This window comes from Protomyctophum parallelum, assembly GCF_964188405.1.
Source record: "Protomyctophum parallelum genome assembly, chromosome: 6".
In the NCBI taxonomy this organism is placed as follows: Eukaryota; Metazoa; Chordata; class Actinopteri; order Myctophiformes; family Myctophidae; genus Protomyctophum; species Protomyctophum parallelum.
This window is the reverse complement of record NC_139701.1, coordinates 39,029,919-39,057,303: the sequence shown is the minus strand read 5'-3', so window position 1 is coordinate 39,057,303 and position 27,385 is coordinate 39,029,919. Positions and strand designations below refer to the sequence as shown.

General features: G+C 40.9%; 2 protein-coding genes across 2 annotated transcripts; both read right to left on the bottom strand.

Moving 5' to 3' along the window:
• Positions 1–7,175: 7,175 nt before the first annotated feature.
• On the bottom strand, positions 7,176–11,100 carry LOC310859757 (Krueppel-like factor 9). Its single transcript, XM_083766465.1, has 2 exons — positions 10,462–11,100; positions 7,176–8,469 (listed from the first exon to the last, which is right to left on the bottom strand). Exons 1-2 carry the CDS (start codon positions 10,904–10,906, stop codon positions 8,246–8,248), a joined length of 669 nt encoding a protein of 222 aa, XP_083622591.1. The 5' UTR covers positions 10,907–11,100; the 3' UTR covers positions 7,176–8,245.
• Positions 11,101–13,174: 2,074 nt separating this feature from the next.
• Positions 13,175–26,475, bottom strand: abhd17ab (abhydrolase domain containing 17A, depalmitoylase b). The gene is made up of 5 exons (XM_083767735.1): positions 25,720–26,475; positions 24,894–25,267; positions 23,318–23,512; positions 17,935–18,114; positions 13,175–15,412 (listed from the first exon to the last, which is right to left on the bottom strand). The coding sequence occupies exons 2-5, from the start codon at positions 25,259–25,261 to the stop codon at positions 15,187–15,189; spliced, it is 969 nt and encodes a 322-aa protein (XP_083623861.1). The 5' UTR covers positions 25,262–25,267; positions 25,720–26,475; the 3' UTR covers positions 13,175–15,186.
• Between the last annotated feature and the right edge of the window lie 910 nt (positions 26,476–27,385).

The window sequence follows — 27,385 nt, the reverse complement described above, 5'->3', positions numbered from 1 at the left end:
TGAAGTTTATTGAAAACAAGATGAAAGCATTACTGTAAAATAATAAGATAAAAGGACTAGGACCCATCTCGTAGTGGTGTCCGATAAGAACTTAACTGAAATATCTCTATTCTCTATCTCTCTCTATATATAAGGGGTCAAAAGTACAACATTTCTATTTGAAATGTAGTGGAGAAAGTCAAGTGCTGGCAAATATTCAAAACATGTACTCGAGTAAAGTCCTTAGTTACTGTCCAATGATTCTGGAGAGTGGTGATTGACAACCTTCATCGTAGGTAGGGTCGAGGTCTCTTATTGGTGCAGGCAGAAGATGGTCCCTGTGCAGGTCCCTGAGAAGAAACATGTGTTACAGTTAGTATCATGTCCAGCCTTTCTCAACTACAATACAAAAATATCTTGCCAATAAAAACCACAGGAATAAAGCATAGGGTAAGTTATGTCTCATAACTAAAGACAGTAACTAGTTACATATTACATATTCAAACAATATAAGTCACAAAATGTTCAAAAAAAATTATTAATTTATTAAACTACAATTTAATCTCAATATTGTATCCTTGTTTTTATTTATTTTAATTTAATCAAGGAGGGATCTTACCAATATGTACATAAGACTTGTGCCGATACAAGATACAATCAGAGATGGGCAAAATACATTGAAAATGTATTTTGATACAAAATACAAATACTGGGTCAAAAAATGTATCTAAATACAAAATACAAAATACATCTTCCATCCCAGCGAAATACAAATTACAAAAAAAGTATTTCAAATACGTATTTCAAATACATGTATTTCAAATACTGCCCATCTCTGATGGGCAAAATACATTGAAAATGTATTTTGATACAAAATACTAAATACTGGGTCAAAAAAAATGTATCTAAATACAAAATACATCTCATTTCTTCCATCCCAGCGAAATACAAAATACAAAATACAAAAAAGTATTTCAAATACGTATTTCAAATACATGCATTTCAAATACTGCCCATCTCTGGATACAATACACAACTATGATACTCATGGCCATCACATAATGTTTTGGAGGGGAGTGGGAAGTTAAAATTGTATTGTATATTTGGTAAGCTCTTCCTCAATGAAATTCAAAAATAAGGATAATATTTTGCAATTTAATTTTGAGTTGTACTTTAAAATGAATAACAAATTAGAACATTTTCTGATTTACACATTATTGGAATACATAATTTGTGTACAATGTAACTAGTAACGTCACTTATGGTGAACTATGGTGAATATGAATGTTTTGCCAACTCACCTTCCTCTTGTTTAGAGCCTTGATAGCCTCGGACGCCGAGCCTTGATGACTTTACACTGCCTCCTGTTCTTGAAGTAGTCTTTATCAATCTGTTGAAAATGCAGTGATTTGTAACATAAATTAAACTAAATAAACGTAATAGTTTTAATTGGAGGTTACTGATGGTAAGTGTACACACATACAGTACCATATGATATGGTATGCGTATATACACTTCCCAGTGATATGAACCATATCACTTCAATTCTACAGGCAACACGTTTTTAACTATTTCACAATTACAGACAAACTGTGTCTCTCTCTCTCCCCCCTCCCCCCCCCCCCCCCCCCATGTCTCTGTATGCAGCATAACCACATTAACCAAATTCAAAAACAAAACAATGAGGAAATTCTGAAGTCTCATTGGGAACTTGTACAGTAGATTCACTATTTTTGGCAACGAGTTCACAGAGGGAAAACAGGAGAGGGGAAAGAACAGCCCCCTAACTCCAGTCAACAACATAGGGTTTAAATAGTTAAAGGTTTGTTGAATGTGAGCTTAGTCTAATTTCTCTATTGTATAGATCTGTATCTGTAGTAAAAGTAATTTACCAGAAAGTGGTGTTTGGCTGGTGGTGGCCTTGGTCCTTGGCAGGCTACTCCTTGGCCGCATTCTCCATGGCATGGCTTTCCTCTCCTTCCCTCGCAGACTTTCAATTTTGGCCTAAAATTGGCAGCCGTGCTTTGAGCGATTTTCTCTTGAAGGATGCGTCGCATACTCCTGCAAAAAGGGTGAGATGGGAATAAGGAGTGTAAGCACAAACTAAATAAGTAAATAAACAAGGTAAATAGTCACGTCAATAGAGAGAACAATGTAGTACCTCAAAGAAACTAGGATTCTAGGTAAAAAACGAATCTAGTATACGTCTACGTAAATAACATTCTTAAACATTTGTGGTAGGGGTGCACGATATCCGATCTCCGATTATTTGCAGGGTCATATCTGCTGTTACCGATACTGACCGATTCCGATATTATACAGAGGACCACAATGGAAACAAGCCTAGGCTGTAGGAGTTTTGCCCAAAGCCTGTTAATAAAGTATTAAATCAATCAATAAATGACCTATATTCTTTTCCAAGTGTCTGTTTTCACAACTGAAAAATGTTAAGTTTATTTTTACATTATTAGATTTGGCTTTTGTTCTAGGCTAGAGGTACTAGACACTTTTGAATTATATTGAACTCATTGATGATCTTTTTACATTTTTATTTAAAAACATTTTTGCTGGTGAAAACAGATTAAATATTCTGTATTATTTTTAGACTGTTCGATATGGCCTATTCCTATTATGCTACCGATTAATCGTGCATCCCTAATTTGTGGTCAAGAAAAATAAATGTATTAAAAACAAAACACGAGAACACGTGACCAAGATGAATACAGATCCAGTTTCTTTCTTCTTGGCCACGACCAGGGTCACGGCCTCTTCCTGGTGGTGGTGACTTGCCGAGGGGGAGGAGAAACAAGGGAGTCAGTTTCCATGTCTGAATCGTCCGTCAAACACGGAAACCAACTGTGGCTGTTGGAGTGCTTCTCCCTGTGAGGCCTTCACTGGCACCATCCTCAGGTTAACCCTGGGATTCTTGGGATCGTCGACAACGCTGCACGTCCAGGTCCGGTTGTCTTGAGCGACCTGTGTGAGGAAATGTAGACAAATGTAACTACAGTCCTTTGAATTTTGTTATAGACATGTAGACTTTCTGAAATAGGCAGTTTACAAGCGCACACTCACTGTGAGCTTGTAGATCGAATATACAAAGTATAGAATAGGGTTAATGCATTTAAAAATATATATATACATCTACAAAGTAGTAACTAAAATGTTATAATTGTAGTGGAGTAAAAAGTACAATATCTGGCTGTGAAACGTAGTGGAGCAGAAGTATTAAGCTATTGAAAAATGGACACTCAAAGTGAGAAACAAATCCTCATATACATGTACTAGTTTTCCACCAGTGGGATGTACATACTTGAAGGTGCTCGGTCGAAACCCTCTTCAGAACCATCCTGAATGCCCGGGGGTTGTTGGGGTCCTGGATCACAGCAGAAGTCCAGGTGAAGCTGGCAGCTGCAGCATCCTGTGGGAGATAATTGAAAGTTAAGCTAATTTCCTTCATACATTGAAGTGCAAGAAATAGAAGGCATATATTGTCTGTCGAGTGGAAACCTCATGTCCAAACTCAAGTACTTTTGACATTTTGAGGATTCAAATGTTTCAAAAATAGAAGATCTACAAGCTCGAAACGCACTTTCAGATCTTCTATTTTAGATAATTCTCTGTGACACTGTAGTTTGATCAAGTAGTAGGCCAGGGTATTCATTTATGAAAAAACAATTGATTAGAAAAATAATAATATATAAATGACACTTAGCCAGGAGCCACTGCTCCTTAACGTGGAAGAGGTTCCAATTCAGTACAGATGCTTCTTCTGGTCATCTCCCCGCCTAGGTGACTAGGGTGGTCACTGCTCGGATTAAAGTGGATATTAATGTTGCCAGGCAAAGGGAAGTGACTGGAACTCTCTGCTGGAACTGTTGCCCCTTTAAGCGCTCTCCAGATAAGTATAGTATAGGTTGAAGACGTATAAATGGAAGACTATGCAGCCAGTTAGTTATTTTAGTTAGTACAAATCATCAGTGGTCATTTGAGCGTTTGTAAGTTGTAACTCTGAACGGTCCCGACTCCCCAGCACAATATATCAAAAATCTGTTTAACCACTTATTGCATTTATACACTTACATTAGCTTATTGAAAATAGACGATGTATAAGCTCACAATGTGTCAGTGTCACCGATGTCACGATCATGCTGTCACGGATGCAGACAGTTGAACCCAGGAGCAAAGTCACAACAAACTAGAGTATAGATAATAAAGTATTTAATAAAGAATTACGAGATATCTTACACAGGGGAATGCAGGTAGGAATCAGGCATGAATCAGAATGACATCAAAGTCAACACAGGAACAGGCAGGACATCTATGACAAAACAAAATGAGTGTTTGCACTGAGTCCAGTTTTATAGGCAGCAGGTTGATTAGCAAAGAGTTCACAGGTTGGCTGATGAGAGAGTTGGACACAGGTGTGTAAGTGGGACTGCAGTGTGGTGGAAATGAATGTGGGAGTGGCCATGGTGGAGTCACAGACTGAGGGAGAGACAGACTGTGACAGTACCCCCCTCTCAAGGGACGGATTCCAGACGTCCCACAACCTTAATGAGGGACGAGCAGGGTGGGTGGAGGGGGTCTGGAGGAGGGACACTGGGGCCGGGCAGGTGGTCTCAGGTGGGCGGCCAGAATGATGGACCAGGGCTGAGCGGGTGATGTCTGGAGGCCGGCCGGGAGGCCAGGACGTGGCAGAACAGGCGACCTCTGGAGGACGGCCGGGAAGATGGCCAGAGGCAGAGCTGCTGACTTCAGGGGGACGGCGTGGAGGTCGAGACGAGGCTGACAAGACGTCATCTGGAGGTCGGCCTGGAGGCCGAGACGAGGCTGACAGGATGTCCTCTGGAGGACATCCTGAGATTTGAGATGCTCCTTCCTTCATTTTAGATAATTCTCTGTGACACTGTAGTTTGATCAAGTAGTAGGGTATTCATTTATGAAAAAACACAAAACTTTATGGAGTTATATGGAAAATATGGAGATAAGGTTTCTGCCCAACAGCCCTATATATATATATAAACAAACAATTGATTAGAAAAATTATAATATATAAATGACACTTAGCCACACTTAGCCACTGCTACTTAACTGCAGGCGGAGGAGACGGAGCTGCAGGCAGAGCTGCAGGCAGAGGAGACGGAGCTGCAGGCAGAGGAGACGCCGGAGGTCTCCTCTGTGTGTGTGTGTGTGTGTGTGTGTGTGTGTGTGTGTGTGTGTGTGTGTGTGTGTGTGTGTGTGTGTGTGTGTGTGTGTGCGTGTGTCATGGTGATTGCTTGTTTGTGTGTTTACAAAAAAGGACCATGGAGCTCAGAGCTTGAGACATCCTCTCCAAGTAGTTAAACAAGAGAAGAATAATTGACAATCATATCTTCACTAGCTTTACCATCCCCAGAACCGCATGACACTGACAGTTGACAGATAACAGAGCTGAGAGATGTTTACTGGTTTTATGGCAAAACATTGAACTATGCTTTTCCTGTCAAGTACACGAAAGCTTTAGCTGTGCTTCAGAACCCCACAGGAGTCCCGGTTTATTTGAATGATCAACAGAATATGATAGATTGTAGAACAGCTTGGGCTATCAATATAAACATGTGTGTGTGCTCAACCACACTTACCTTGACACTTCCAACCAGCAATGTGCAATATCTATACTAATTTGTGCCCGCCTCACAGTAGGCCTTGGCCTTGAACATAGTAATGCTGCTGAGAGTCAAAGGATTAGACCGGTGACTAGACCATCACACCATGCTGCTGAAGAGTTGTCTTTAGTGTTCTTTTATATGTTGGTCTCAAAACATAACTACAGAAGGTCTGAGATTCAAACAAGGAAGCTCTGTGTTCTGAGACAGAGCACCAGTTTACAGGTACCTTCACACGTAAGGTATATCCCCTTGTGTTTTTAAAGTGTTTTGTGTATTAGCCTAAGGAATTGACTACAGAAGTTCTAGAACTCAAGGAACCTCCATGTTCAGAGACAGGGCACTATCATGGACCACTTCACTGTAACGCCTTCACACCTATTTTGAAGTGTTATTTTGTATTTTTGCCTCAAAATCTAACTACATAAGGTCTGGGACTCAAACAAGGAAGCTCTATATTCAGAGACAGAGCAGTAGTCTCTGAAAAATAATTTTGAGAAATATGGAAGATATAGATGTAGGATGGAGTTAGCCTGGCATTGGCCAGACTGAGAACGTGGATTCACTCACACGTTCAGTGTTCACTTGTGTTCAGTGAATCCACGTTATCAGTCTAATGCCAGGCTAGGATGGAATAAGCTTCACCATGGTTTTCTTGTGCAGCTTGAATTTTTTTTGGAATGAACACTAAATCGTTTTAAGATTGACAATGTTGATCTATACAGGGACCAGGAAGTATGCTGGACAAGAACCAAGTCATTTTGCTGAGTGGAAGGCAAATCTGCTGACTTGAATGCTGCAGCCATGACCTTCCTCTTCCCTTGACTGCAGCACCAGGCAAGCTTTTTCTCCACAGAATTCAAAAGCAAAATGCCCTTTTGGAATTTAGATTTATTAGTGATGGGAGATTAATAGGCAAACACTCTGCCGATTCTAGTTGTTTTTACGGTAGATTAATCGGCATCGGTTCAATTAATGAATCTGTCTAAGATAAACAAACCCAAAGTAACAGCTTGAACAGATCTACAAGCTCACAATATTAAATATAAAGGTATTAAAGTTAAATCCGACTTGCCTAAGCCTGCAGTGCAGACACCCTGTTAAATGTATTTTTCAGAATGGACAAAATTATTATAGTTTTTTAATACAGAATGAGATCGGTCATCGTTATCAGCCATAACAGCAATTCATTACATCGGATATCGATATCGGCCAAAATGTCTCATCGGCACATCCCTTTTTATTTAAATGTTGTGCAAAAATAATAATAATTGTGTTCTGGGGAAATAAACAGACTAATATCAGCATATTTAATTGATTTCAATCATCCAACTCAGTATATCATATCAATTCCCTCTCACTAAAAATACATATTTTTATTGGAGGGGTCAGGGGGTTCTTTTCTCTCCACAGCACTTTGTTACATTTCCAACTCTAAACATTTGTAAAAAATTAAATAAAAGCATCAACATTTTTATTACAGTACACCTGCAACTTTTGATTGATTGAATACTTTATTAGTCAGAAATGTAAACAGCATGTGGTACAGTCAGACAGTAAGGCTAAAAGGATAATAGAAAAAAGTCCTGGGGACTTTCCATTGTGGTCCTATGTATTCAATTCATCAACATAGCATAAACGTATTATGAGTGATCCCTTTATAATGCCTTTACTATCCTACTCCAGAAAGGTTTAATCATGTCGGGATGGAAATAGATGGTTAGAATCAATCACCAGGACAAACAATAATTGAAGTATCTATTTAATCCAATTTTAAGGTACCTGTGCGTGTAGCAGCCATTAATAAGCCTAATTAAAGAAAACTGTGAAAGTGCATTCGTGTCGTAATAACTATATAACAGATCTAAAAATGTGTACTTGAACTATACTTGATAGATAGAACAAAAGAGATACTATATGTTTTATAATATAAATTATTCAACCACCACATTCTATACAGCAACAATCTTAATTTCATCCCTGTATCATAAACCAATTTAGGCATACAAAAGTAACAATCTATAAACACTAGTTAACAATTTATGGCATAGATAGTCTCAGTAGCCAGGCTTTTATTTTTGTTCGTTATACGACTCAAAAATGAAAGCCTGGGGGAACGTGAGACATTTCCTGGTCTAGGAGTGGGAGTGAACTACAGTGCAGAGGGGCGTCGCTCTCAATATAGTGATATCAGTTTTCTCCGCTGTTTTCTACCGGGGAGGGGAGGGGCGGAGTGGGGCAGGGTGGGGGGGCTCTGATCGGTGAACCAATATTCTCCAGCGCTTGCTCCAAGCGTGCCCACCCCGGCTGGGCCAGACTATGGCATAGATAAATAATGGTAGCACAGTGAAATCCAGTTGAGGTTTTCATTTGTGTAAACTTTCAGAGGATTCCCTTCCATTCCCTATAATCCTCTAGACTCTAGTCTATTCACAATCCAGACCTTTTTCTGGTGCTGGATTGCTTTATTGATTTAACACTCTACACTACAGCTAAGCTTCTCCAACACTCTCAAATACAGTAGCCTCTTACCTACTAACCATTTACAGCTGAGACTGTAGTTCACTTGAGATACAGTTAACCTGCAATTAATTCAAAGTCTCATCAATAAGACAAACTCATTGGTGAATTCCATCCACCTTCCGACTAACCATGTCGGATTGGAAGTCAGGGTGACGGCGTGCATGTTTCAGCAAGTGGTCGCTGCGCATGAACCGCTTGTCACACAGTGGACATAGGAAGCGTTTCTCCCCCGTGTGAGTGCGAGTGTGGCGAGCCAGTTCATCTGAACGGGCAAACCTCTTGTCACACCCAGGCCAGGTACAGGTGAAGGGCTTCTCTCCTGTTGAACAGAAAACAGTAACAGTCAAATATTTAGTCAAGAGAGTATTTTATGATTCTCTGGTCACGTGTGTGTGTGTGCGTGTGCGTGTGTGTGTGTGTGTGTGTGTGTGTGTGTGTCCGTGTCCGTAACTACTGTAATCTTGCAAACCGCTGGACTGATCAGCACCATCATTCTTGTGCATACATCAACTTAGTACCTCCATGCATTTTATACTTTAAATGTATGATGAAGGCTTGGATCGGGCTGAAACCCTGCCTAAATTATTTGCAATGATTGACACAGTCAATACCATGTCATCGATTATAACAGCTGAAAGTGTGTGCCTTCAGTGACTTCACCGACAGTCAAAAGGACGGACAATGGCGGAGCACAAGACATTTGTAGCCACTAGCCATACACAATAGGTCATACGTACATCATAGATACTCAAAGTCATAGATGACTGACATCACATACTGACCACATGAAGGCTGAAATCAGCACTGGATCTCTATGCCGTTATTATACCTAGTCTATTTTATTTTTAGTATGCTTATTCCCTCCATGTGGATTCTGTTTGGAAGCTTGCAGTGCCTCATAGGATATTAAAAGTGCGTTGTGTAACTTGTGTACTTGTGTACTTTTTTCTTTGGGGCTCTGGTTTTGAAGTTTGGACAGCACCTGTGGCAGAAGCAAAGTGTGTGTTTGCATGTCCAGCATTACAGTATACTTCCTCAGTGTTCTTTTGTATGAGTATGAGACAATACATGAATACACGTTAGTGTGAATTTACATTTACATATTTTTTCTTCTTTCTTCTATATTTAAACTAAATGCAGGCAAGTGATATTTTTGGGTTTGACAGAAAGCTTTTTGTTAAAAGAACAACCATGGAAGTCATGTGAATCAAACAAGGAATCTCTGTATTGAAGACTGACCTCACCACTGCACCACAGAGAATTCACACTTACAGGTTTCTCCTAGTGTTCTTCACAATGCTAGAGGTTAAAGCTCTATATTCTGATAGTAATCATTGATAGTGTTTGTTCAGCTCTTTAATAACCATAAAAAACTATCAGAATGAGAATATAGTTATTTAACATTTATTTTAACAACACCCTCAATTACCCTACCTTTATCTGTAATTTACTGTACAACGGCTGAATTCAGACCAATCTAAGCACAATTTACCATTATTTGATTCCAAGAAAGTAGTTTCCTTTTTTTTATGAACAGGAATGATCTATTTAATTGTACCAGTATATTGGTTTACACTGGTAATACCAGACTACTGGTATACAACATAAATTATAGGTTTGTAGCAAAAGTTTACTCCACAGATTACCTGATGAAAAAATACATAACCCATCCATGATGTGACAAAACAACTACCCAAATACTTTTTGGATTGGGGTAAATCATTTGCCATGGCCTCAGTTGATACCATACAAACACAAAGCCTTAATTAAACCTGTTATGGATTTATTATGCCAATTGCCATGCTGGATAATAGAAGACTAGAGCAAAGGTTTACAGCATTGGGTAAAGTATAGCAGTCAACTCTAGAGGCACCATTTTCTGTTTGATTTTCTTTTTGTAAAACGTATAAGCCTAAGTAAAATCACAATATAACTTAAACCCAGGCTAGGAGAATAACACACAATAATGTCAATAAATGACACTTATATTGACACAATATGGTGGTCCTGTTCCATGCTTATACTAGGCCTATACTATTTTTATTTTTTTAAATAATGTAGCCTATGATGTTTCCGTAGAGTATAACTTCTTTCGGCTACTAGTACACACAGATGAGTTTGATAGATCCACAGTGATCAGTTATATTTTATAGGCCCCCTCCAAGGTTATAGCTTTGATATGTGAGGCTTGTGACTGAGCTACGCTTTTTGTACGTTTATTTACGACTAGCCTATAACGGGCTTTACCCCTGTAATGTAACTGTTTAATAGTTTCCAATGTCACCCGTGAACAGTGAACAGAACACTATACCTGTGTGAGTCCTCAGATGTGCCTTCAGATGAGAGGATTTCCCATAGGTTCTGTTACAGTCTCTGTATGTACAGCAGTGTCTCCTCACAGCTGCCGAGCTCTGGTGCTGCTGTGTGGACGGTATAATAGTAGTGGATGGTGGCGTTGGAGAGCAGCCACTTTCCCCACATGAACTGCTGTGACTGTCAGCGTCCCCGACGTAAGAGTTAGTACTATCATCAGATCGGGCCGACATTGGTCGAAGGAGCGTCCCCTCAGTACAACAACTGGGTCTCTCTTTCAGCGTGTCCAGAACCTCCCTGTCCTCGATGGACCCTCCTCGGTCTTGCGGCTGCTGCGGGGAGTAATTCCGCGAAGGCCCGCCGGGGTCACGAAACACTGGTCCTGTGGAAATGGAAACCAAGCATTCTGCGGCAAAGTAGTCAGTGTGCGCAAACGTTTCCATTATGTATTCTTCTTCGAGCTGCGTGGACTAGACTATTTGAGGTAGTAATGTTGCCACACCCTCACTTGAACCGTTGTGACGAAAATGGGGTGACGAAAAAACAAAAAACATAGGCAGAATAAAGCTATTTACTCCCTGTCCCAGTTTTGCGTGTAACCATTGCCTCATCTACTAGTAGCCTACTCCTATCTACCGTAACCCTCTTACCAGTAGTTGCCACTAGTCACGGTGTGTGTTGGGTCATTGTGTGTCAGTGTGTCGGGGAAACCGGTGAAATGCACGCCCCTGGTGGCCGCGCAGTGACGACACCCACCCACCCACTCGGCGCCTACACCGTACACGACATTGTTGCATGTCAGCACATTGCTTCCTTTCCTTTACCCTTTCCTAGTCCATTCGCATCATGTGCCGTGCAAGCTGAAGACCACAAATAGTCAAATATTGATTGGATGTTTTTAATTTGGAATAATGAGCGACTTGTTTCTGGCCTTGTGAATAGTACATATCTTGTTATTAGCCCTACATCATCTTGTTATTAGCCCTATATAGACCATTATTTAATCACTTCATCAAAACATAATTTGTAATCAGCCTAATCATTAGACTGATTACAAATTATGATGTTCAACATTATGTTAAAGTGTGCGTGCGCGCACACACACACACACACACACACACACACACACACACACACACACACACACACACACACACACACAGTGTGCACAGGATATTGGTATACATAGTATTCAGAGTTGTCTCTCTAGTCTAGGCCAACGTCATACCTTGGGGCTGTGGTAATTGTTTTGTCTGGGAATGGGGGTAGTGTGTAGTGTGTGATACAGGTCAAGCTGCACTAACCTTGCCATGTGCTGGCGGCATGTAGTGTTGCATCTGCCTTAATCCATATCCATGTGCCAGGCCATAAGAGCATTTGTGGGACACCAGACTATTTATGTAGTCCATTGACAAAGACACAGGAGTGTGTAGCCTATGTGTGTTAGGGGGAGGGTGGTTTGAGCTAGCTTAAGACCCATCTGTCTATTTCCCCCATCTCTTCATGGTGTCAGTCGGAGGTTGGGACAGACAATGCCTTGTGCTAGTATAATTAAAATAGATCATTTGGCAAGATAATAACCAAACCCATCTGTTAAACATGGGTTAAAAAAAAGTTGCTGGCTGACATAGTTCTGGTGATCACCAGTGATCCAACAGGATTTGCTGCCTATTGGTCTTCTGTATGGCTGTACATTTAGCTGATCATTGATCTTTATTTACTGGATTTAATTGTGAATGCAAAAATCTGACATTGATTCATTGAAAAGAAAAGGAAATACAATATTTCAAAGAGACAGTTACAGAGATATGGACATTATACTGTATATTATCAATTCATTTATTTACTATTCTTGGAAAAAGATGATATCTTTGAAACTAAAAATAACAGGAAATAATAAACATGATATATGACAAACAATCCCAACTGGCCCTTCATCCACCACATCATTTCCCCAACTCTCACCAAAATCTAAATGCATAAAGATCCATATAATTCATTTGGATACAAAAGAAGACATTTCTTTAAATATATATATTTTTAAACAAACTCTTCATTTCTGCTTAGAGCTTTTCGTCAGTCTTTATCTTCCCTTAAAGAAAGAAAGACACACACACACACACACACACACACACACACACACACACACACACACACACACACACACACACACACACACACACACACACACACACACACGCCTCTTTTGACATAACTGATGTGATGCACAAGTTATAATGTGCATATTCCCTAACAAATAAGCATCAACATTTTCCGTAAACACCCACAAGCCTCTATGGTCTTTTAGAAACAGCTTTGAAGTAACGTGGCATTCAAAGGTGTTCCTCTGTTTGTTAACAGTAAACACACATGAGATTGCTCTGGAATTTGTTGAGGGAGCAATCACACAAATGCTTTTTGATTTCATATCCACATACCGTACATAGGCCTACAGTACTAGGACATGACGTTGGTTCTGGGGAAGCTAATGTACAGCCAACGAATAGCATCTGTAAAACTTTGGTTTCTAATCAATATACAATTGACCTTTGTTGTAAATCCGCTTCAAAACAATCATAAACAATTAAGGGTTGAGGATTTCACCCTACTATGACTTACAAATGGCAGAGTGTGTTTTAAAAAGTATAGTTAAAAAGTAAGAAGTTAGACATTCAATAAAGGTTGGAGAGTTAGGAATTAGCTTACATATATGCAAAAATCCATATTTTATTAGAAAATAAGATTGTAGCGAGACAAATGATATAAAATCTCTAAGGTTCAAATTAAGTGATCACCCCCCAACGATAAGAGCAAAAAGCAGGTGTAATACAACATAGTTAAGTAAGAGGTTTGAGGGGTCAAAGGTCATGCCAGCAGACATGAAGGTTCTGAACATATTCTACTACCAAGCACTGTGTAGTCAAATTAAAGCGTTCCATATTTGAAAATGTTACAAAGATGTTATGACCCTTTATGGTCTGTTCAAAATAAGAACTAATATTTTTAGTATAGAACTACCAGCTCTCCTGGCCTTTTGGATTCCACTGAAATTAATTCGAATAACATTCAAGCTTAATAATAATATCATAATCTAAGTTTCCACTATCGGATATGTACCAACATGGGCCAATATAAAAAAAATTGATAAGATATTGTAAACCAGAGTGAGAAAAGGACATACTGTACATTTAGCATGTCATAGTGGCTGAACAATAATCAATAATGTCATGTTAATAACCTAACCAATAGCTAATGATCAGACATCCACAGCTCAATTCCGGCTGGAGACGTGTTGCACGCCCCCGCAAAGAAAAATAAAACCCAAAGATAACCACAATCCGATTTCAAATGCTAAAATGTGAGTATATCATTAGAGCTCTGTGCCGTAGCCTTCAACAGTCATTAAACACAAATAAACAATATTAAACTAATTAAAAGAAGAACAGTAGTGCAGCAATGTTTAGTTCTTAGTTTTAAAAAGGAAAACAAGTGTTCATGTGTTTGCAGGGTTGGGGCAAATTCCGGTGAATCAGGTCCATTCCAAAAGTGAAACGAACATTCGTCGATGAGGATAACACTCAGTTGGACATACTGCAAGATGTGTCCTTAGTGTTGTCAGGGCCGTCATGAAATGAGTGAATAAAACCAGGCTGGGGGTAGAACACAAGGCCTGGACAATGTCAATGCCCCTACACTGTCTCCTGGGATGATAGAAACGAGAGTGTAAGAGTGGTGCTTTGTTGGCAGCCATTAACAACAGGTATGAGACATAAACAATTGTCAAATTCAAACAAAAAGGACAGCTCACAGGGACCATTTGTGTTGAGAGACTCTTGAACTTCTGTCCTTCCAAATTCAATGGAGTGTATCCCACTGCCATACCAGGCAATGGTCACACATTGTTGTAGTGAGGACTGTATGTTCTCTGAAAACTGAACTAGAACTGGAGAGGAAGTGCTGGTGTGCTGCAGCAGAGAGGGTCATGACACCACCATTTCCATCAGACACTCTTAAAAGGGGAAACTCAGCTCATATCAACATGAATCCTATCGCTCCATTGTGAAGCGGACATGTGAAAATCTGATGGAACACTTCCCAAAGCGTTCTTGAAAGCCAACGCTGGGAAATGGCTGCCAGGTGACATGGTTTAGTTTTATATGCAGGCTGGCTCGTAGCAATTTTCCAACACAAACTTTGGAAAAGCAATTTGGAAAGTTTTGTACTAGTGCAGTTACCCATTATCAGAGTACTTGGATGACAGTCTATGTCATCACTATGACATCAGTACTGTGGCATCAGGCATTTCCCAATTTGGTCAAAAAGCAATAGACAGACACACACACACACACACACACACACACACACACACACACACACACACACACACACACACACACACACACACACACACACACACACACACACACACACACACACACACACACACACACACACACACACACACACACACACACACACACACACACACACACACACACACACACACACGGATTTCTGAAATGTTAGATTTTCACATGTTCCCCTCAAAACAGAACAATAGGATTCAAATTAAGTACAGTCAAGAAGTTTCTCTTTAAACAAGCTGATCCAGACCTGAATGGAAAATATGCTGCTGGATATGAGCCAGGAGCATAATAGAAACATTGATGATGATGACAACAATGATGGTAAGGATGATGATGATAGTGATGAGGTGCAATGGTCAGGCATGCGGCACTGCCAACTCCTGTCCTATGAAGCGACGCAGGCGCTCCAGATATTGGCTGTATAGTTCAATGTCGTTGTGTCCGGCTCCTTCCACCCAGAGGGGCTCCACAGCCTTGGGGCAGCGCTCGAACAGCGCCAGGCCGTGAGAGAAGTCGATCACCTCATCCTCCGTGCCATGGATGATCAGCACCGGAGACGTGATCTTGGATACCTTTTCGATGCTGGAGACAAGCAAGCATAGGGTAGAATGGGTGAAGAGAGGTCAGAGTTTAGGATTATTAGAGCATGCATTCAGGAATCTATAACAAAGAGACAGTCGTAAGAGGCATTACATTAAAACATGCTGTGAACTAAAACCTGGGATTTCCTAATTGTTGAAATCATGCTGATCAGTTGTAAAACCTTTTTTCACATATTGTCAGCTATTTTAACTATAAGAATGTAATAAAAAAGTCCTTCTGCACACCTACAATGGACAGGTGCGTCAGATAACTAGAACTGAGAAGTAGAGAAAAAAAGAATCCCGCACACTGTCTTCACTTGAGTTAGATGTATTGAGCAACGTTTGGGTCGTTCAGACATTCATCAGGCATCATGAAGGTCTGAATGACCCAAACGTCAGTGAAGACAGTGTGCGGGATAACTATAAGAATGTAAAAAAAAAAAAAAAAAACATTCCTAGTCCTACAAACAATTCTGTTGAAATTAATTCCTCCTAAAAAAACATAATGCAGAACAAAAGCAAGAAGAATAGTCAATAAGGTAGGATATTATGAACACACAAATTCACTGTTTCTGAAATCGCATACATTAAAGTTTTTTGATTTAGTTGATTTTAAAACAGCACAAATATATAAAGCAAGACATGTACTGCTTCCTGGCAATATTCAAAAAAGGTTTATGGATAGGGATAGGTATGAGTTGAGAGGGGAATTAAACTTTAAACAACTAGGTGGAACTACTTTGAAGAGTACAGCATGTGTGTATATCTGTTCACGGAGTAAAGCTGTGGAACGGCTTGCCCGAGCTTATAAAGCAAAGCATAAACCTAAAGCAATTTAAAAAAAAAGGCTCAAACAGGCATTGTTGGATGAATACAACCTGGAATGAGTGGGGGATTGAGTCATCTGTTATCCTGTGTGTGTAGTGTATTGAAGTAGTCTGCATTTGTCTTTTTTTCTTCCTTTTCCGTCTGTTTTGTTTATTATTTTGTAACAGAATGTGTCTTTTTTTCTTCCTTTTCTGTCTGTTTTGTTTATTATTTTGTAACAGAATGTGATAAGGATAGGCACTAATAAGCTATATAAGCTTCTGCCTATGCCTTTTCGATCACTTTGAAAGAAAATGTTACATTGTAAAAAAAGATCGAAATATATATTCATTCATTCAATTACGTCCTAGCAGCACTTACAGCTGATGGTGAGAATCCATCGTGTAAATTGTATATGAGGTGTTAAGTGTGTGTGTGTTGAGAGAGAAAGAAGCAGAGCAACATTGAAATAATCATACAGACTGATCCCGGGGAAGGCAGCCGGCCAGGGACCACGCTGGAGAAATAGGCACAATACAAGAACACTGGAGGCTTTCTCACAGCACACTGTGGAGAGGCCTTCCCTGGTCTACGCCATCTCCTCTCCCCACCCAATGGTACCATCTGCGACTTAACTGTGCAAAGGCTGGCACAGCCTCCCATTTACTTTGTCTCCCATTAAACGAGTGTAAATTAGGACAAAAGCAACAACACACAGGGGGGCCCTTGATTATTTCATTCATGCACGCCTGCAATTGTCCAAATCTATAGAGCAGTATGAGGAAGACTTATACAGTAGGATGATTTATTAGTGTCATATAAAGACTGTTATGGTTATCTGGGTTTAATCAGGTGAGTAATCGACGGCCTACCTAGTCAGGGATTCAGATTTAACTATATAAACTGAACATAATCTCACAAATAAGAATGACTGTTGCACTGTTAAAAACTCTTGCTGGCTACATATACATACTCATAGTGACCAAACATAAGATGCTTCGAAATTCTGTAGAAAATAATTAAAGAATGATTACTACTGTATATGCCAGGATATCGCCCCCTTCAACCCTTACCCTTCGGATCAAACATGTTTTTACAACTGAAGAAACGTAGCCTACGTATTTTGGCGGAGTCGCTTTCCGACAAATAACGCAGGCTACGTTTTTTGGCGGGGAAATGGTTAAGACTGCCCATAGAAATGCATTGAAAGCTAAAACGCTGCATAGTAGAGGGGAGTTGCTCTTAAAAGCATGGCCCTTTAACTTGAACAAGTACTTTCATAAATGACACTGCAAGTTGAAATGACCATGTGGCACGCACTGCCAAGCCTATTAATTGTGTGGAAATGCCAACAGGAAGCCGACCACTCTGTGAACTCATGAAAGGACACATCTAAGAGGGAGCAAGACAGAACTAATGACAGACTGAGGGACAGAGTGAGAGACAGTCACATATCGTTGCTGTCGGGCAGAAACCTCTTATCTCCATAATTAACTTTGTGTTAAGTGAATGCCCTACTTGATTATCACTACAGCATCACACAAAAGCATCGTCAAGTAGCAGATCCACAAGCTCGAAACTTTTGAATTTGAATCCTGAAAAGTAACAGTTTTGGACACATGAGGTTTCCACCCGACGATACAGAAAGATGAAAGCGTAGACAGCATAAGAGACTATGTTGAGGGATGACTATCCACCAATCGGGAGACTCACTTGGGGAAGGCGTCAAAGCAGTAAGTCTTCTTTGTGTCAGGGAAGGCTACCCTCATGCCTGAGGTGAGAGGCGAGTGGAGTACCACCGCAGCACATTCATAACGTGATGCCAGGTCTACTGTGGGTACTGTTCCAATGCTCTGCCCATAGAGGATGATGTTCTCTGGGCTGATGCCGTACCTGTTTAAAACAAGCATTAGAACAGAGATGTGAGATCGTATAATCTTAAAAACTTGGTGCATTTCCAATATGCTTTGTGTGAACTAGTTGAGTAAATATTTGCTCTTTTATCCAAAAAGATTTACAGCAGAATGAGCAGATGAGTAACTGTGGAGAAAAGAATATAAGGCTACAAACACTGAGCGCTGTCGATTCTCTGCTGTGTCAACCTATCCAAGGGCAACAGCTGCAGTGAGGCAATACATATCCCGCTAATGAGACAATATCACACTGCAATGTCCTTGAGAGACATTTACCCCTACTCCCCCATCTCTTCAACCCCATCCCCCCACAAACCCCTCCTCTGCATCTCTATGTGCCACCGCTCTACTGTCGCCTTCGTCTTTGCACTATCCCAGTCTCCTTTCTTTACACCTTCCATAACCTCACTTCACAGCTCCCTACTCCGCCCTGGGGTTGCACTACATTAGTGCAGTACCAGTGCTTGAGTGGGGTCAGGTAGAAGCAACCACCCAACCTGTATAGGACCAGTCATTGTAGCTAGACTGGGGACAGGTTTCTTTAACACTTAACCGGTCCGCAGCGTATTGCCAAGGTTTTATCGCTTACTTTGAAGAGCCAAATATCCTTAATCGCATGTTATAGTGACAAACTGCTGTGTGTGGTGTCTTGACCGGTTGTTGATCTCTCGGTCAGTGGTGGAAAAACCCGACTGCTACAGGCCATTGTGAACGCTTGTCTGGACCAGGAACAGCCCCCCAATGTCATTTCTGAGATACAGGGCTTTGAATGCAGGGCTTAGAATGGAAGTGGATGCGCGCGCATTTTCAAAATGGCCGCGGCCACTGTTCTTTTTTTTTTTTCACTGTTTTGTTTATTTAAGATTCATGGTATACAGTAAATCAAATGACAGTATATATGACACACCCATATGAAACATATCAAAGATAACAAAATGTTGTGAGTCCATACACAAAATATTGTGGTAGCATAAAATAAAAAGTTGCATAGTCCTACGACACTGATACAAACCACATAACCTGAATCAAGTTTTGAAACAAAAACAAGACAAACGTACGACAAGACAAGACAAGACAACATGGCATGGTCATTGGTCACCCTTCCAAAACATAATGGACGTGGCAGTGCATCCACACATGGCTCCTAATAATAAATATACTGAACAACCCAGCTGCGTCGGAAATCTACAGTAGCATGCTCAGATCCAGGATTAAACTCATTCAATCTGGAATTGCTTGGAACTGCAAGTCATTTACTAGTGCGAGGAAGGGGCCCCATGTGTCCTCAAATTTGGATACCGAGCCTCTCAGGGTACAATACAATCGGATCAAAACATGGATTAAAGAATGTAAACCCTGGAACACGAGAAAGCCGCGTTTGGCAGGCTAGGGTACCAATTTAAATCCTCCGTGTTCACTGGTTTTGGCGTACTTCGTGTTAAAGATTCCTATAGGCCAGGGGTTCCAAATGGAACCTTACCTTACAGTACTGCAACTCTGAGAGAGTACAAATGGTTCCATTGTTGTACACTCTCAGATGGTTATGGTGGTCCTTGCAATTAAAACTTTTGAGAACCACTGGTATAGTAATTGTATAGCAGGATGATGGACCCGGTTCCTCCGATTCCAGAATCCGGATCCCAACCCTAGCTAAGGAGCATGCTGAAATTGGGTCTCAGGGGGTGAGATGTGTCTGACTGAACGGACTCGGAACCAATCGGAGCACTATATTGCTTGCTGCATTCACACACTAGCAGTGACAAAAGCTTCAAAATGACCAAGTGTGGCCAGCTACAATAAAGTCACCTTTGAAGAGTTGCTCAAGCCACAGACAGCAAGAAAAAGGTTAGGGTTAAATAGTACAGGGAACTGGTTAAAGGAAAGAATTTTGTTGTTTTTCTTCCTTTTACGCAAGAGAGCACATATTGTGGTGGGGGGAGTGAAAGGGAATGTAAACGGTGAAACAAAAACATATTATTTACCGACGCTTTGCCGCGTCATTGCAGAGCTGAAAAAAGTCAGCTCAACCTTTTTTTGTAGCATATCACACCAGTCATGCAGTCAAGTGTTGGACGTCACTTTGTACCTTTGTGTTGCTTTCTTCCACTGAAAATAATAAATAATAATAATGATAAATAATAATAATAATGTAACCTGTTGCTTTGTCGCTGCTAGTGTGAGCACAGCATAAGAGTTTTTCATATCTGTTCTGGCCAGACTAAACGTTGATGAATCCCCTCTCCTCATTATTGTAAAGTTCTTCCTCAGTGTCAGCAACAGCTAACTGACAAGTGACAATGTGGTTAAAACTCACTCATGGCCAGAGACTAAATTAACGTTACGTGTATTTCATGAAATCCCCCATGGCCAGGAATGTGTTTAACATGTTTTTTATAAGCTTTTTATTTATTAATACTCGTATTTACCCCATAGCAGGAAACTGTGCTATTTCCCCATCAATTTACATCTGTGCAGCATTTTTTTCATAATGTTGGCTTGGCTACTGACAGCAGATGGAGGTAGGAAGGAGACCTCAAAACAATAATGAATAACAAATGAATAAAATAATAAATATATGTAGGCTAAATTTCATATACCGAGCGGGCGAGAGAGAGCGAGAGAGACGTTGCGCTTACAATCAGTCGATGAAACGGGAGCGAACAAAACCAAAGCGCATACAGCCCCATATGGTTTGGTTTTTAGTAGGATAGACACTTCATATTTTCCCTGTCTTATAATTGTGTAGGCTACAATTCAATACATGAGAGAACAATAACAATGAACGACAGAGTGTCATGTCCTATTCCTATAACATTACATGGGACATCAAATTAAGTTGACGTGCACCGGTCGATATATCAGGATAATGAGGATATCATTGGCAGCTGTGCATACTACTTGCTAATTTGCTATCAAATAAGCAACACATTGAACAAGCTAGATGATTTCAGAGGAGTAGAGATGGGAGAACGGGAGAGGGGGAGAGTCTTGGAGACAGAAAAGGAGGGAGAGAATAAGGTAGACTACCGGAATGCTTTTTTCCCCCCTCTCCTTTTTTTGGTCCTTTGGTTTTTAGTAAAGCAACCTCCTCCTGCCTTATGTGCAAATACAAAACAGGTGGTATGCAGGGCTGTTGAGTGATATCCAACGAGCACTCCCAAACTCCTGACACTCTTGACACAAAATAACCTGCACAGAACTTCTTGACAGGAAGTAGCTCATAACATGAGCTATGGTCGATTTTTATGAAACAAAAACTTTACAGATTATAACGGTAAATACAATTAGATAGGACTTTTTTGTTTGGATGAATGGGCTATCAATGGGAAGTTGCACCTAGTTAGCATCTTACTGGCAAGATGGCCGCTGTGTGAATATCGTCAATTGCGCTGAAAACCTTGACCCGTTCGCCCGCCCCGCGGTTAACCAGTGGGCAACGGTCCATCACTACAGGGCTCCCTGTCGATCGCCAGCTCTGTGCTCAATGTGTTTTGCCTGTTTCAAGATGGCGGCGCTCACACAATACTGGGGACGCTGATCTTTATAGCCCTTTATCTCTGAATTACGGCTCAGATCGATCGGATTGAACAAAGCGACTATGTTTAGCGGCTCAATAGTAAATCCCGGTTACGTTACCGCACGTTTAAAATATTAATGCTTCTAAAGACCCTTAAATAGACTTTCATTACATTAGCTTTAGCGCATGGTCGCTGGCTATTTTTAGGGGACCGGAAAAGGCAGAGTATTCAAAGAGAAATAGAACGAGAGTCTATGGTGGAAACAGCGCCCAGGGGTTTTAGTGGCCATTCACACCAGTTTCTTCAGTCCTCCACAACACATTTAATGGTGATGTGTAGCTTCAGCATACAGCTATATGCTTGGACATCGCTTCTCCCTGGCTGCACACGGATGCAGATGTTTTTTCCGCTTCGGTCGTGAAAAAATAAACGTATTATCTTATTGAAACGCAGTAGCCAGTCCGCTGTAGCCAGTTTTGGCGAGAACAGTCGCTCACATAGCTTTAAAAATCAAGTAGTTTCATTAACTGTTGCCGGCTTAATATACTCCAAATAAAAATAACATTGGATGGACATTACTGAAGAAGTATATGTCATGGAAAAACTAACATTCATACTACAAGAGGATAAGTTCTATAAAAAGTGGGAAAAGTGGGATCTCTTCCTCCAGCCCACTGACAACATATGAAGGATTAAATTTAATGTAACCTGTAATATATGAAATGCAGTCTTTTGTGCCCTATACACAGGTTTAATGTTTGTCTTTAGTTCAATGTTTGTTTTGTAAACACCATTGACAGTGAAGGGAAAATGTACGTCATAATGTAACTCATTACGTCATATTGTCTCTTTATTGTTAATGGCGTTTAATGTTTGTGTTGGCACCAAGTTAGACTTTAATATATTAGTGCCCCTCACTTGGTAAATGGTGCATTTATATAGCGCCTTTATCCAAGGCGCTTTACAGAGATTGTGCATTACATTCACCCATTCACACACACATTCATACACCGATGGCAGCGGAAACCATGCAAGGCACCAACTAGCACATCGGGAGCAATTAGGGGTTCAGTGTCTTGCTCAAGGACACTTCGACAGTAACTCTGGGGGAGCCCGGGTTCGAACTGGCAACCTTACGGTTACCATCCAGGCACTCTACCCCTGAGCCACCACCGCCCCACTTCACACAGGTGTGATTTTTTATATATATACACTTTACTGTACTGTACATTAGGGCTTGGACTTTAACTGATTAATTGAGATTAACACATTTTAATCGCGCATACGAGCAGACCGCTTTGCTTGGCCCACTGGATGGGAAATTTTGATTTAAGACTCACTCATTGATTCACTCGTATACCAAATTCTGTTTTAATTGACCAAAAAAAAAGAAGCTTCTCAGGTCAAATATTGATATGTGATTAAAATGCGATTCATAAATTACAATGTTTCAAATGATTTTTTTTTTTTTAATTGAGTCCCAGCCCTAACATTTTACTGGTTATTGTACATCATCAGGCACACTGTCGCCAACAACAGACAGTAAATAAGAATGTTACAATAAAACACTTGATGCTGGCAACAAAACGTCAAATCAACCAAAACAGCATTGACAATACAACAGCATAATGGACATAGATCAGATCAGATCAGATCATAGCATACCGTGTGCGCAGAGCGTGCCAGGCAGCATCTATGTCGGCGTACAGGTTCTTCTCAGAGGGTTTGCCGGAGCTCACTCCGTAGCCCGAGTAGTCGTAGGAGAATATGTTGCAGTTAATGCGCGTGCCCAAGCCAATGTAGAAACTGCTCATCTGGCCCAGGTCTACTGCGTTACCATGGGAGAACAACACTGTGAATCTGAGAGGGAACACAGGAGGCAGCAAATATAGAGTTACGTGCAAAGTAAAAAATGTCAATCCTTACCATATAACCTAGGTCAGAGTAATTATATAGTTGACTTAAGTACATGGTATTATGTTGCTTACATGTACATTTGTTCTACTGAAATCTACATCAAATATTAATGAAAACAAACATCCATGTGCCTTTGAAAACACCATAACAAATGCATACCGTTTACTACCCTAAAAAGTACGGATAAATATGAATTAAGACACTTGGTCCAGCCTCCAACCATAAATGCGATATTACAGATGACTGCAGGCTATTAAGGAACCTGTTGATCGTCTGACAGACCAGTTTATTTGCATCTACTGTCAAAAGGTCTGCGGGGTGAATAGCGCTGTGTAACAAGATTGGTTTACGGAGCTGGATCTATGTCAAGGGAATCTTGCTCCTAGCCATTTTGTACAACCTGAGTAGCAGGGTATCGATTATAAACCCCAGGTATTGTGACCCTTTAGTTTTATTCATGAATGAATGTTGGCCTCGTCAAAGCAATCTGATACCTTTTTTTTTTTACTCAGTGATTGTTTGAGGTCCTCACTTTATGGTTTTGTTTATAACCTTGAGGTTTTGCCATTGGCCGTACTGCTCAGAAAATGGCATAACAATGAGGTACATATCAGGTCTAGTTTGGACTCATTGTTGTGTAACATTAGATTGGCATTATCTGTAACACAATCCTGTCCATGTCTTTTTAATTGATTTGGTAAATTTATGAGCTGTAGTCTAGCACAACAGATAGGGGATCAGGCTGCAGCCAAGTCATTTTGCCTATCAACATTATGAAATTGAGCTCATGTTGAGAAAGTTGGCAAGATTGTCCAATGTCCACTACTCTACGCAAATCGAAGCCTATTAGGTTAACTAGCACAAATCTAGAGGCAAAAACCCATTTATTTTCTTATCACATTGTGCTGCTGCAACACCCCAAATTCCCTTTTGGATTAATAAAGAAGTCTATATCTCATCACCTCACCATAAGTAACATAAAATGTCCATAACACTGCAGACAAAATAGGTGAAAACAATTCATATGAGAGGCGGGAGGAGAACAACTTTGAGACAGCTGACTCGACAACAGTGAAACAAGTGCAGGAAGTAAAAAGAAAGAAACTGGAATAAGCGGAAAGAAGACAGACAATTAGTCTGGAGACAAGACACGTGCTGTGTTGCTTGGGTGTGCTTGGGTGTGGGGACATTTCTGAGGAAGTGTGATAGACAGACTAGTTCAAAAGGTCACAGGAAAGAGTCAGCGGACTCAGCACAATGCAAGTCATAAAGCCATCCATTGATTAGTGAACAACTAGTGATTAGACCGGCTGAATTAACCCACCTGGCGGTTGGGGCACAACGAATGTACATGCAGCCGATTCTGTTGCCCCTGCTAGAGCGGGTGAGGAACACCTCTGTGACATCAAGTTCTTTCTGGGAGTACTGGAACTCAGCCCGCTCTGTTAGGTGGAGCTTCCACTTCCCCTCCACGCCCCCAGAACCGCCGCTCCCCCCTACGGCCGAGCCAGTCCGAGCCCGTAAGCCCGCCGGCCCGGTTGCGCCCGGCACAGCAGCAGTGCCCGCCTCCAAGTCGGGCAAGAGGGCATACGTGGGCTCAGGAGGCAGGAAGGCGAGCTTGGCAGCGATGCGACCCGGACAGGGGGGACAGCAGAACAGGCAGCAGAGCTCACTGAGAGAAAGGCCATTCATCCTTATCTGCAGGGGGGATGGGACGGGACAGTAGAACAAGAGAATGACTGTCCTTATGACCCGTACTGTACATTGACCAATATAAAACAATGGCATAATTATAACAATGCCATAAGGGGTACAAGGCATGCTGTGTCTTGTGGAGCACCAGCAGCATTGAGAATTATGTATTTAGCTTATACAGTACTAAACCTTGGATCAAGAGTGACTAGGCCTATCATAGATGTGTTTTATCGAGTGTGACTTTTGCTTAGATTTGAAAGCAAAAGTCAAGACTCAAGACTCGATCAAATAGATATGAGAAAGTCTAGTTCTAATACAGAACAATTAGGAAATAGCATTATTTTTAAATGTCCATAACTTATTCCTCATGAAAAGTGAACAATGCACAGTGTATAATTCTTGACATAATTACAGTTTAACACAATAGCTATTACCTATTAGCAACATGGGCCTACCTGTTGATTGGAGCTTCAGGGCAAAAATATGTGGAACAGAAACAAACAAACAACCACTGTCCAAAAGGTTAGCTAACTGAACACAAACCCAGAACGTAAAGTGTCCAGTGAACGAAAGCAAAGCAAGACGTAGGCTAAAGCTAAGCCCACTTGTCTGACAGGACGTGTTATTTTGAACCTATGTGGTTAACTGTCAACTGTATAGTAGTTGCTGAAGTCCACATCACATCCATGTTTCCAGTTGCAGAGGACGATTTCAGAAAAAGCTTTGACGAACCATTATGTGGCTTTAACGACTCTAAGAAATATTATAGATCTTTCTCCTGTTTAGTTTGAATTGCTTGTAGTTTTAGCAATGTTGACACCGAGCATTCCTTTCCGATGCAATATTTCTTGACCTTCTCGGGGAATGAGCGGAGGAAAAAAAACGAAATTAAAAGATACTGGATAGGCTACTTTTCAAACTGCAACTAAAAAGAGAGAATCGTCGAAGGCAATTCAAAATGTCAATGATATGACAACAATCACACTCGTGTTATTACATTGTTGTGTGTGTGCGCGCGTGTGCGTGTAAGGTCCAGCTATTAACGACACGGTCCGGGCTGAGCTAGCAGGACAACAAACACCGAACGAATGCTCTTCACTCGATGTCCATTAAGACTCAAAACACGGCTCCAAAAAGTCGAGTGAATACGAAGCGGGTTGAGTTTTACCTGGCAAGCAAAACGGCTGTCATTATAATTAATCCATGTGTGTGTGTGTGTGTGTGTGTGTGTGTGTGTGTGTGTGCGCAGTGTTTTTCCCCTTCTCCCGTTTCACCGCTTCCGGAAGTGACAGCTGACAGGATGTGACGGAGACATTTTCCAATTTCCATTGCCTCGTCATCATGGGAAAGTTGTGGCTTTGTGTCTCAAATATGACAGTATAGTGAATATATAGAGTAGACTATGTTGTTAAATCCAACTTCCATATCACTCTACACCAAAACTTTTCTCTTTGATGTTCTTATGAGCTTGTGGTTTAACAATCAATCAACAGGTTGATGTGCTTCTGTGCTTGAGCAAGTGATGAAAGTCGTTCTCAACGGGGGGCTCAAAGACCCAGCTGTCCCCTGGGGCTCCACCTCATTTACTTTGAGAACCACTGAGAGAAAGGTAGGAGTCAACTGTAGAGAATAGATAGTGGTGATGAGGAGGTGCTCATGGAAGGGAAACCTTGTTCCAGGAACCACCTAGTTGGTTAATAGTAGGCCTAATACTTTGTTTGGTAAAGGAGGAACTTCACTGAAGCACAGGTGATAACAATAAAGATGTCACAAAAAGTGTAAAACTTTCAACAGAAACTTTCAATGCACTTGGTCTGACGATCCAACTTGGTTGCTTGCATTTGTCTGACAGCAGCCAGGTCAGCCAGGAATGTAGCTTAGGTCATGTAAATTGGATACAGATGTTAATACCTGCAAAAAGGCCCAATGTAGAGAAGGGGCTGCCGCTGATGTGGCAGTGGGCAGGGCTCCCTGCTGGTACTGTATGAGCTACTGTTATATGTGCGTAGATAGAACAATCCGGTCTGCTCAAGTCTTTGCGATTACCTAAATGTGTATACTAGGGCTAGGCTAGTAAACAACATGATTTCGACAAGTACACAAATATGCATCTGCCTTACA

Bases quoted from the DNA above. Each gene is read 5' to 3' on its own strand.
- LOC310859757 (XM_083766465.1), bottom strand. From the start codon at position 10,906: ATGGAAACGTTTGCGCACACTGACTACTTTGCCGCAGAATGCTTGGTT. The intron at 8,470-10,461 runs GTATAGTGTTCT...TCTGTTCAACAG, and splicing joins ACATCTGAGGACTCACACAG to GAGAGAAGCCCTTCACCTGT.
- abhd17ab (XM_083767735.1), bottom strand. From the start codon at position 25,261: ATGAATGGCCTTTCTCTCAGTGAGCTCTGCTGCCTGTTCTGCTGTCCC. The intron at 23,513-24,893 runs GTGGGTTAATTC...GTTCCCTCTCAG, and splicing joins CGTTGTGCCCCAACCGCCAG to ATTCACAGTGTTGTTCTCCC. The intron at 15,413-17,934 runs GTGAGTCTCCCG...GCTTGTCTCCAG, and splicing joins TGCTTTGACGCCTTCCCCAA to CATCGAAAAGGTATCCAAGA.